Raw genomic sequence first — 12,909 nt, forward strand, 5'->3', positions numbered from 1 at the left:
TCTGATTGTTTCACAATGTGACTTGGATTTGTTCATAAATGCAACACTTGTATCTAAGACTCTTGTACAAATGAGGCGTTTCCAAAACCACAGACTGTCTTCACATTTCAGTCAGGTAGTTTTGGATTATTGGGACCAAAAGGTTTTATTTTGTGTCAGTTCTTCTCAGTAACGCAGTGTGTTGCAGATATCTGTTCACACCAGCAACCTGAAGCCACTGAGACACTGTGGTGACACCCGGCGACACCTGGTGACACCCGGCGACACCCAGTGACAGTGACACCCGACTCCCAGCCAAAACAGAAGCAGTCTAGTCTGCCTGCCTGTTCAGTGAAGACAGGATGGGAAGTGAGAACTGGCTTCACCTGGAATCGCATCACGTCTTCCCTGCGTCCAGAAAGGTTCAAACCCCAGGCGGTGTGTCACGCTGTCTGCTGCAGACACATCATGTGTCAAATAAAAGTTTACACTTTTCAAATCCAACATGAAACACATTTTTCCTGCTGCTCTTATTTATTAAAACTCGCTGCCTGTTATCGAAGGTTCCTGTAAAGAAAAAGGCAGCAGACAGATTTCAGCAGAAACTGATATTTCATTTGGCACAAGCTTTTCTTTCTTGCTTCTTCAGGAATGAAAATGTTTTTGAGTCATTGTGATTTTATTGGAGCTGACTGGGGTTGCACTCAACAAGCTTTCATCACATTTCCTTATTTTATTTTTTGCTGCTGTTTACAGTGTTCACTTCTTTTCCATAATATTTAATACAAAATCAGGTTTTGCGATTATTCAAGACCTCTTGAAGTCAGAATGGAGGTTTTTAAGCAATGTCCCCAACCAGAGTACTGCAAGGAGATTATACATGCCAAACGTTTCCCATAAATGATGTTTAGTTTTAGATATTGCTCTTTTCTCTCCTCTCTTCCTGTAAATCTACAGCAAGGTCTTGCTGCACTCGAGGGCTTCTGAAAACATTTTGAAAGCTCAATTTTTAAGAAAATCACCTTCATCACTGCTTCTTGCTCAAACACTGTACTTCCTGTATCACCAACATGATGCACACCTCCACACAACATCATATAAAATCATTTCCCCAGAGCTTTAAATATCATGGGGTCTTTGATGACAACATTTGGTGTAAACACGATGGTCCAGAAAATCCTGGGCTGGGCGTCGTTTTGCTCATCAGACTCTCCACATGGGAGCAGAAGACTGAGCATCACGGTCCTGGAGATCCTGCAGCGTCGGTCTGGGAGTCTGGAGCAGCAGGAGGACTGGCAGCTCCCTCAGGCTCTGAAGGCTGGTCTGAGCACCTGGAGAGGTATTATCATTATTATTATTACTGCTGGAATTCCTATTATTATTAGCATTATTATTATTATTATTTGTATAATGTCCAACAACTTCTCCATACATTGATAACTTTTTCTCCATTTTGGCATATAGATAGTCCTGGTCAACAGCTACCGGGACACAAAAAATGGCACTGATTGGCCCATAGGGGGCGCTATAATTAGCTGCCAAAATCTAAGGCTCCGCCAAGCCAACCCATTGAGGCACAAACATGCTTCAATGTTATTACGCTACGCGTATGCAAAGTGGTTGCATTGCGAACGGCATTGTTCACATACTCCGGCGTACTTTCTGTCCAACTGGACGTTTAAAAGGTTTATCCACCAGATACCCACTAGTGGGCAGGAGAGGGTCGGAATATGTTGACAGCTACTTCCGTTTCTGTACAACAACAACAACAACAAACATGGCAACAGTGGAGGAGATTGTTATGATGTATGCACTGAGAAGACGGGAGAAAGCTGCAGTGGCTCCAACAGCGAAGACGGTCGGCCACATGAGACATGAGATCGTTCCGTCAGCTTCCCTTCAAATGATCCCGCCATCTGTCCCGGCATCTGTCAAGTCACTGGGCAGAAAATTGTGGTTACTGCCTATACTGCCCCCGTGGTTTATGACGGTATTGCACCTTGCGGATAGCGTTCATTTTTGAGGACTTGCACAAAGAGCGCTCTAAACGACCGCAGGATACGTGCGAGAGCCATCCATGTGTAATTAAAATAAACTATGTTTCTGCCCTTAGTCGTAGAGATGTGAAACTTGGTACACATATGTATTTGATCATGCTGAACAATGTTGCATCTAGGACCCATAAATAATAAACATAAATAATTTTCTTTTTTGGATATTTTGAAATACCTTCAAAAATCTTCTTCTCATGAACCGCAAGTCAGAATGAGACCAGACCGGTCTGCAGGCTTCTTGGACTGAGCTTTACTTTGTTTGAAACTAGCTAAGGAATCGGGCAAAAAATGGCAGTTATTGATCAATGTAGTGGAACCCATTCCATTGCTGCCATGCAGCTATATTTATTATTATTATTATTATTACTATTTTATTTTTGGTAGCAGTAGTTTGAAACGGCAGCTTTCCCCTCAGTTAACGTTCTATACTGTCTAACTACACTGGCATTACATGTTCATCCTTACTGTGTTTTTTCTAAAATAGAAACACCGGGTCAGTCCAGGAATTCAAGCAACTTTCAAAAAATGTTCCTGTCTGAAATCCAGGCAGACAGCTGAGCCTGGGCCTGTGACCAGAAGGTTGCTGGTTTGAATCCCTGAACAGAGTTAGAGAAAGGTTCATCTCAGTCTGGAAGGTCGCCAGTTCAAATCCCCGCACCGCACTCCCCTCAGTCACTACTGCCGAGCTGCCTCTGAGCAAGGCGCTGAGCCTCAGCTGCTGCAGTGGAAACGGTAGCAGACTGCGGGTGGACTGGAATGTGTGTTACTGTGAATGTCAAACAAGGTTTTGCTGGATTACTAAAGGTTAAGGCGGACGGGGTGGGGGCGTGGCCTCAGGACTCACATGGGGGGGGCTGGGTGGTAGCGGCTCTCCTCCCCGTCCAGGATGCCGTGGTACGCTCCGATCTCCTGCTCCAGCCGCAGCTTGTTGCTCATCAGGGTTTCGTAGCCGCGGCGCTGCTGCTCGATGTCGCCGCGCACGTCGGCCAGCTCCGCCTCCAGCTTGGCCACCACCGAGCCGAGGTTCTGCAGCTCCAGGTCGTGCCAGTGCCGCGCGTCGCCCAGCGAGTTCTCCAGGCCGCGCTTCTGTACGGGCACATGCTACTGATTAGTTTGGTTTTATTGACTTCTATTTTAGTTTGGTTTCTGTAATATTTCAAACAGGGTTTGGTAGTTTTACTTTAGCTTTGATTTTTCAGAAATTAGTTTCTAGATTTTATTATTTTGTTAATAAAATATTTCTTTAAGATGTTTCTTTAAAAGTGCTCGCTGCCCGCTCACCAGCGCTCTGATGGACTCGGTCTCGGCCTGCAGGCTCTGGATCTTACAGCCGGCGTCGCTGCACTCAGCCTTCAGCGTCTCCACTTCCTCTTCCTCACGGCTCAGCTGGCTGCTCACACACTCCGCCTGCTGCAGCAACACACAGTTTAACAAACAGATGTCTGAGGCTGCTTACTGCAGGACGGGACGGGACGGGACGGAACACTACAGGACGGGACAGGACGGGACGGGACGGGACAGGACGGGACGGGACAGGACGGGACACTACAGGACGGGACAGGACGGGACGGGACGGGACGGAACACTACAGGACGGGACGGGACAGGACGGGACACTACAGGACGGGACGGGACGGGACGGGACGGGACAGGACGGGACGGGACAGGACAGGACAGGACACTACAGGATGGACAGGGCAGGACGGGACACTACAGGACGGGACAGGACGGAACACTACAGGACGGGACGGGACAGGACGGGACACTACAGGACGGGATGGGACAGGACGGAACACTACAGGACGGGACAGGACGGGACACTACAGGACGGGATGGGACAGGACGGAACACTACAGGACGGGACAGGACGGGACACTACAGGACGGGACGGGACAGGACGGAACACTACAGGACGGGACAGGACGGGACACTACAGGACGGACGGGACAGGACGGAACACTACAGGACGGGACGGGACACTACAGGACAGGATGGGTCACTACAGGACACTACAGGACGGGACAGGACAGGACACTACAGGACAGGATGAGTCACTACAGGACACTACAGGACAGGACGGGACACTACAGGGCAGGACGGGACACTACAGGACAGGACGGGACAGGACAGGACGGGACACTACAGGACAGGACGGGACCCTACAGGACAGGACGGGACACTACAGGACGTGACAGGACAGGATAGGACGGGACACTACAGTACAGGATGGGACAGGACACTACAGGACAGGACGGAACATGACACTACAGGATGGGACAGGACACTACAGGACAGGACGGAACAGGACACTACAGGACGGGACAGGACACTACAGGACAGGACGGAACAGGACACTACAGGACGGGACAGGACACTACAGGACAGGATGGAACAGGACACTACAGGACGGGACAGGACACTACAGGACAGGATGGGACACTACAGGACGGGACAGGACACTACAGGACAGGACGGAACATGACACTACAGGACAGGACGGAACAGGACACTACGGAACAGGACACTACAGGACGGGACAGGACACTACAGGACGGGACAGGACACTACAGGACGGGACATGACACTACAGGACAGGACGGAACAGGACACTACAGGACGGGACAGGACACTACAGGACAGGACGGAACAGGACACTACAGGACGGGACAGGACACTACAGGACAGGACGGAACAGGACACTACAGGACGGGACAGGACACTACAGGACAGGACGGAACAGGACACTACAGGACGGGACAGGACACTACAGGACAGGACGGGACAGGACACTATAGGATAGGACATGACACTACAGGACAGGACGGGACAGGACACTATAGGACGGGACAGGACACTACAGGACAGGATGGGACAGGACACTACAGGATGGGACAGGACACTACAGGACGGGACATGACACTACAGGACAGGACAAGACACTACAGGACAGGATGGGACAGGACACTACAGGACGGGACAGGATACTACAGGACGGGACAGGACACTACGGGACATGACACTACAGGACAGGACGGAACAGGACACTACAGGACGGGACAGGACACTACAGGATGGGACAGGACACTACAGGACAGGACGGAACAGGACACTACAGGACGGGACAGGACACTACAGGACAGGACGGAACAGGACACTACAGGATGGGACATGACACTACAGGACGGAACAGGACACTACAGGACGGGACAGGACACTACAGGACAGGACGGAACAGGACACTACAGGACGGGACAGGACACTACAGGATGGGACAGGACACTACAGGACAGGACGGAACAGGACACTACAGGACGGGACAGGACACTACAGGACAGGACGGAACAGGACACTACAGGATGGGACATGACACTACAGGACGGAACTGGACACTACAGGACGGGACAGGACACAACAGGACAGGACGGAACAGGACACTACAGGACGGGACAGGACACTACAGGACAGGATGGGACAGGACACTATAGGATGGGACATAACACTACAGGACAGGATGGGACAGGACACTACAGGATGGGACAGGGCACTACAGGACAGGATGGGACAGGACACTACAGGATGGGACAGGACACTACAGGATGGGACAGGACACTACAGGACAGGATGGGACAGGACACTACAGGATGGGACAGGACACTACAGGATGGGACAGGACACTACAGGACGGGACATGACACTACAGGACAGGATGGGACAGGACACTACAGGATGGGACAGGACACTACAGGACAGGATGGGACAGGACACTACAGGATGGGACAGGACACTACAGGATGGGACAGGACACTACAGGACGGGACATGACACTACAGGACAGGACGGGACACTACAGGACAGGATGGGACAGGACACTACAGGACGGGACAGGACACTACAGGACAGGACAGATATATACTGTATCTACCTGTCTCCTGATTGGTCCATACTTTGTATATATCTATCTGTCTCCTGATTGGTCCAAACTTTGTATATATCTATATGTCTCTTGATTGGTCCGTACCTTGTATATACTGTATCTACCTGTCTTCTAATTGGTCTGTACCTTGTATATATCTATCTACCTGTCACCTGATTGGTCCGTACCTTGTATATATCTACCTGTCTCCTGATTGGTCCGTACCTTGTATATATCTACCTGTCTCCTGATTGGTCCATACCTTGCACTCCAGGTAGCTGTCGGTCTCGGCTCGGTTCCTCTCGATCACTTTCTCCCAGTGGGTTCGGATGTAGGCCAGTATCTGGTCCAGACTGGTTTCTATGGGAGCGTCGGGTTCGTCCACATCGCGTCCCGCCATCTGGCCGTACAAGACCCGCACATCCTGGACGGATAACAGACGGGTGAGACGGGTGAGACGGGTCAGATGGGTCAGGTGTAAGGCCCGTTACAGACTCTATGTAAGCACTGCATGCAACACAAAGGGGCGACGCAAGAGGCGTTCCTCACATTCTTGCGTAGCAAAATGTGTCATCCAAAATTTGTAACGCAACACTAACATCTGCTGCAATGTCACATGTTTCAGGTAGGAACGCTAAATGAAAATTACTTCTAAAAGACCAACTACCAATGAAGAAATAATTTCCTGTCTAAACAAATGAAAATGGCGGTGGCTGATCTGGCAGTACAATCTTCTTTTCAACTTTTTCTTTTGGTGACGATGGAGAATGTATAAAAGTGCACATTCCTCTACAGGAGCCATTTTTTAACACCCTGCTTTATGTCAATGCTCCAGATCCCAGATGATATAATGCTGCCATACTCCGGACTGGTGGCTTTGCTCCTCCTTGTGGATAAAAGCAGTTTTACCTCGGACAGGCTGCAGGAAGCCTCTGAAGGTGCGTGTCCTATGTAAGCAGACAGTTCGCGTAGGTCGAGAACTTGCGTTAGTGTATGTGAGCCTTGCCTGAGTCTGTACCGGGCCGAAGGCTTGACAAATAAAGCTTCAGTTTCACTCAGTTGGTCACTTTTTAAACACATGAATCTAGCTTTATCCTCAACAATTCAGGGAACTGTTGCCCCTATGGTCAGTCCTTTAGTGACTGGCAGCAGGTGCGTGGGTTCCAATTAGTACAGACTTCATAAGAAAAGACAAGGGAGGGGGAGGGATAAATATATATATATATATATAAATATAGTAAAACTTGTTGTATCAGTCTGACTGATATCCGGTCTGATCTGATGCAGTTTGATTGATGACAGTATTTATTGTTGAGTTGATGCTACACTGGTTGTCTATGGGAAGAGCTGAACCTGAACTGATTCTAATGAGACATTATTATCATTGTTGTTATTATTATTATTATTAGTAGTAGTAGTAGTAGTAGTAGTAGTAGTAGTAGTAGTAATACTGGGTTTTTTGGGGGGGGAAATTGTAAAAGTTAAAGATAATAAATATTGACACAAAATATTGGATTGATTATTATTCAATATAAAACTCCAGGGTTAGAGCAGGGTTAGTTGTTACTGAGTTTGATCAGACCTCCTCATGGTTCAGTTATTGATTGATCAGACCTCCTCATGGTTCAGTTATTGATTGACCAGACCTCCTCATGGTTCAGTTATTGATTGACCAGACCTCCTCATGGTTCAGTTATTGATTGACCAGACCTCCTCATGGTTTAGTTATTGATTGACCAGACCTCCTCATGGTTCAGATATTGATTGATCAGACCTCCTCATGGTTGTGCTCCAGGCCTCGCAGCTCGGCCCTCATGTTCTCCATCTGCTCCTCCAGGTCGGCCTTGGTGACGTTGGCGTCGTCGATCACTTTGTACAGCGAGCTGATCTCCTCCTCCACCGCCTTCCTGAACGGCTGCTCGTTCTCGAACCTGCAGGAGGTCAAACAGCCGTTACGCCTCCTTCACCTGCTTCAGCAGCATACTGCTGAAACCGTTAGTCGATTGATCGATTAGTCGATGGACACAAAATTAAACAATTTCGTTTTAGTCATTTATCAAGTAAAAGTACATATATGAATACATTTGCTGGTTGCAGCTTCACAGATTTGCTACTTTCCTCTGTTTCATATCATTAGGCTATAAATTGAATACTTGGGGTTTTTTGTAACCCTAAACCTAAGCCTAAGGAAGAAATATGATTGTGGGCTCTGGAAACTGGCGATGGGCATTTGTCATTATTCGGTATATTTTTTCAAGAGGCTGTGGCCGTTATCATCTGTTGATTACGTACGGGATTGAAGACCTGGGAAAAGCAACTCTTATCATTTTGCGCACAGAATGGCTCCACAGAGACCGGCTCTGGAACCGGCTCCGAGACCGAAGTGACACAACAGTCTAACATGTGCTCCTTCAGGAGCCTTCGGGAGCAGTTTGGTTACCGGAGGATATCATGAGAAGCAACACTTTGTTTCCTCGTGAGATCTGACTCATAATCCTCCTGAACGGCATACAACTGAGAGCCACCGTGGAAACCGTTTGGATTCCCTTACAGAAAGACGCAACTCAGATTCTAACAAAGTTCCCACTGAAGCAGCCGCTCCCGGAGCCCCGAACGCCGCTGCCGCCGCTGCCGCCGCTGCCGCCGCCGCCGCCGCCGCCGCTGCCGCCGCTGCTGGATTGAAGCGCAATGCGTTTCCTGCGGGACGGTCCTTCACTAACAACCGCAAGGCGCGGGCAACGGAGGAAGGTGAGCAGAAATAAACTGTCTCATCTCTGGCAGTACAGACAATCTAAAGCTTTTCAAATTATTTTGAACAACAGCGAATACCCTGACCCCCCTCCGTGTCCAAATAATTGCGAGCAGGTGCAATTACAGTACGAGAGAAAGTGTCGGCCGGCTGCCTCCCTGACACCTGCACTTTACTCAGGCTGAGGTGGAGACTGTGTTGCGCAATCTACCCCATAATAAAGCAAGTGCACTGGACGGCGTGTCATATGAATCTCTCAAGGCCACGCAGTCATGTGCACAACATTTTTACTATCTGCTTGGAAAATAAAAGAGTACCTGATTGTTGGCTCTTGTTCACAGAATCCCCAGAAAAGACAACAACCCATCAGCCTTCTACCTGCCATCTATGACGTGTTCACGAAATGTATTCTTGCCCGAAGTCTCCCATGGCTTATGGCTGCAGACATCTGATCCCCCAAGCAAACGTCTTACATCAACAGGCAAGGCATGAAGTGTTTTCTCTCAAGACAGGAATTGATGACTTTAAGCACGAGTCCAGATTCTATACTGTTTGTCTGGACTTCCGAGATGCATTTGGAACTTTAGCACATAATGTCATGTTAGAAGCTCTCTCAGGTTTATATTGACATTGTTAAAGATGTGTATTATGGTTCATTTATACAGGTTGTCTGTGGTAAACGGCTCACAGATCCAATCCCTCTCCAAGTAGGCATTAAGACTGGCTGTCCGTGGAGTGCAGTTAACTTTGTGTTAGCGATCAACCAGTTGTTAAAGTGGCTTCATTTCCCCCCTGCTGGTGACGCTCAGATTTCCTCTGGTCAAGAGACTCATGAACAACATGCTCTCCGGTACGGACTCCTCTTGGAGCGGTCAGGATTAAAGATAAGGAGGTTAAAGATTCCAAATGTGCAGTTTTCTATGAAAGGCGGAGTGGGGAAACCGCTGGTGTCATTCAGTCAGATACACTACCTGTATTCACACGGAGTTTACTCTCAGCATGAGACACATACTGTACATGTCTCGGTCATAAATTCAATGTAGCAGGTGAATGGAAAGAACAAGTCGATGAAATCATATCTGAGTATTCCTCCAGACTTGATCTAATAAATGCATCGCCTCTGCCACTTACTATGAAATTGGAAGCGATCAGACAAGTAGCACTGGCCAAAGTACAGCATCTGTTTTCCAATGTACATATTCCACTAAAGTCACTACGTGACTTGAATGATAAAACTGTACGTCTGGTAAGACAGTGGGCTGGCTTAAATACGCATACTCCATGTGATGTCATATTCCACAGTAAACGGGAGGGCGGACTGCGGGTTCCTAACTTTGAATGGACATACATCGCTACGAGGCTCTGCCATCTGCTAAATGTGCTTAACAGTGAGGATGGATGTGTCGGAGAGCTTGAGCTTTACATGTGTAGGCATGACAGAACAGTCTAAAGATATCGCATCTATTTTCAGGTCATATCTACTGCTTTACATCATCCTACTGTGAAGCCGGGCGTGTTCAGTCTGTAGTGAAGGTTCAGTCTGTAGTGAAGGTTCAGTCAGTTCAGTCTGTAGTGAAGGTTCAGTCAGTTCAGTCTGTAGTGAAGGTTCAGTCAGTTCAGTCTGTAGTGAAGGTTCAGTCTGTAGTGAAGGTTCAGTCAGTTCAGTCTGTAGTGAAGGTTCAGTCAGTTGTGCACATTTCACAGCTAGGCTGCAAGTGTAAACTTCTAGTTTTGGTATCTGCAGCCTGGGTCATGTGACGAGCTGGAGGGGCGGGGCTTCAGATAGAGAAGGGCTGAGCAGTTAGCAGAGTATTGTTCAGTTTCTGCTGTTACTGGCAGCCGCTCAATATGGAGAAAGGAAGCGTTGCTTTTTATATCCATGAAATGGATCCTGTCTGTTATTTTGTGACCTGCCATTACTCTGTTTCTGTATGCATCAATAACTGACTGACTCCTAATATTTGTCTGCAGTTATAATGTTTTTGTCCTTTGTATGCTTGTATTTATGTGGACATAAATAAATCATTTAAATGTGTGTGTGGCTGTCTGCCTGGCGGTGGGCGGGATCTCGACCCTCCTCAGCGCCACATGCTGCCTCTGTCCTGCCTGTCTCTGTTCTGCTCTCTCCTGTCATTGTTGCCCATGATCCTGTCGCTGTTTTCCCACTCAGCCGTCGGGGGGGCTTGTGCCTTTCACTATATCATTTTGTTCACTACTGAGTTGTGATCAGTTAGATGGGGGGGTGAGGGGGGGGGGGGGGGTGGTGAAGCTGACCTGTCCTTGAAGTCCTCGGCGTTGGCCTGGACGTTCTCCGTCTGCAGCATCAGCCTGGCGTTGTCCAGGATGGCTTCACTCACCTGCAGGACACATTACACTGTCACTGCTGCCAGCAGGGGGCGCTGCACACTCACACTGCTGTGTGTGTGTGTGTGTGTGTGTGTGTGCCTGTAGCATTTGTTTACATAGTGATTAATTGAATTTAAGCTATTTTTTTTATCCAGGGCCTGACAGTATGTGGCAGTATGTTGTGGTATATTGTAGTATCAGTATATTGTAGTATATATCAGTATATTGTAGTATCAGTATATTGTAGTATATATCAGTATATTGTAGTATATATCAGTATATTGTAGTATCAGTATATTGTAGTATATATCAGTATATTGTAGTATATATCAGTATATTGTAGTATATATCAGTATATTGTAGTATCAGTATATTGTAGTATATATCAGTACATTGTAGTATATATCAGTATATTGTAGTATCAGTATATTGTAGTATATATCAGTATATTGTAGTATATATCAGTATATTGTAGTATATTGTAGTATATATCAGTATATTGTAGTATCAGTATATTGTAGTATATATCAGTATATTGTAGTATATATCAGTATATTGTAGTATATTGTAGTATATATCAGTATATTGTAGTATCAGTATATTGTAGTATATATCAGTATATTGTAGTATATATCAGTATATTGTAGTATCAGTATATTGTAGTATATATCAGTATATTGTAGTATATATCAGTATATTGTAGTATCAGTATATTGTAGTATATATCAGTACATTGTAGTATATATCAGTATATTGTAGTATCAGTATATTGTAGTATATATCAGTATATTGTAGTATATGACAATATATGACAGTAGGCTATATGTGTTCCCACCTGTCGTACACCTCCTCCCAGTCCCTCCTCAGTATCTGTCAGTGTGTGTCAGTAGCTCATATGTCAGTGTGTGTCAGTAGCCTATCTGTCAGTGTGTGTCAGTATCCGTCAGTATCACCTGTCGGTACACCTCCTCCCAGTCCCTCCTCAGTATCTGTCAGTGTGTGTCAGTGTGTGTCAGTATCACCTGTCGGTAGACCTCCTCCCAGTCCCTCCTCAGCGGCCCCCAGGCCCCGGCGCTGTTGGCCCTGCGGTCCAGGCAGAGGCGGATCTGCTCCTCCAGCTGCTGGTTCAGCTGCTCCAGCGCGCGCACTTTGTCTCTGTACTCCATCAGACAGGTGTTGAGTCCGGGCGAGGTGCCGTGCGCGGCCCGGTCCCCGGTCCTGGGCAGGACGGGCGCGGCGCTGCTCCTCAGGCCCTGCAGGAAGACGCTGCTGATGCCGAGGGCGCGCCGCGAAACCCGGGTGCCCAGGCCGGAGGCTCCGCCCGTCGGGGCGGTGCCGACGAACACGCCGCGGGGCGCCGAGGTGCCGCCGGCCGAGCTGATCCTGATGCCGCCGGAGGCCGGGCGCTCGGCCGACGGCTGACCCAGAAACGACGAGCGACGTCTCGGCAGAGGCATGGTGCTGCAGCGGAGAGCGGCCGGGTGTCAAACAGCGCCGAGCCGAGCACCGCCCGCCTTTATGGACCCGCGGCCTTCTGGAAACACGGGGGGGGCTTTGTTCAGCCTGTTGTGCTGCTGCCAGCCGGGCGGAGCTTTGTGTTTGTGGAAGCTGGTCGGTTTTCGGCTGCCTCAGCAGGGAAACCGCGTCAAGAACAGTCCATGAAACCAAACAGCAGGTCCAACACACACACACACACACACACACACACACACACACACACACACAACAACAACAACACAACAACACTCCAACCTGCTGCTGCTGAGCTTCTAGTGGAACACAAAACCAAAAACAGAATAGAACATGCATGACGTCAGCATCAAATACACATGATGTTTGGAAGTTAATATTCCTTCATATACATATATA

The 12,909-nt window shown here is 48.1% G+C and overlaps 1 protein-coding gene across 1 annotated transcript; it reads right to left on the minus strand.

Moving 5' to 3' along the window:
- Positions 1-652: 652 nt before the first annotated feature.
- On the minus strand, positions 653-12,497 carry bfsp2 (beaded filament structural protein 2, phakinin). Its single transcript, XM_071913183.2, has 7 exons — positions 12,063-12,497; positions 10,969-11,051; positions 7,720-7,876; positions 6,208-6,369; positions 3,315-3,443; positions 2,878-3,119; positions 653-1,310 (listed from the first exon to the last, which is right to left on the minus strand). The coding sequence occupies exons 1-7, from the start codon at positions 12,495-12,497 to the stop codon at positions 1,217-1,219; spliced, it is 1,302 nt and encodes a 433-aa protein (XP_071769284.1). The 3' UTR covers positions 653-1,216.
- Positions 12,498-12,909: the final 412 nt, after the last annotated feature.

This window comes from Centroberyx gerrardi, chromosome 13 (genome assembly GCF_048128805.1).
Source record: "Centroberyx gerrardi isolate f3 chromosome 13, fCenGer3.hap1.cur.20231027, whole genome shotgun sequence".
Taxonomy (NCBI): domain Eukaryota; kingdom Metazoa; phylum Chordata; class Actinopteri; order Beryciformes; family Berycidae; genus Centroberyx; species Centroberyx gerrardi.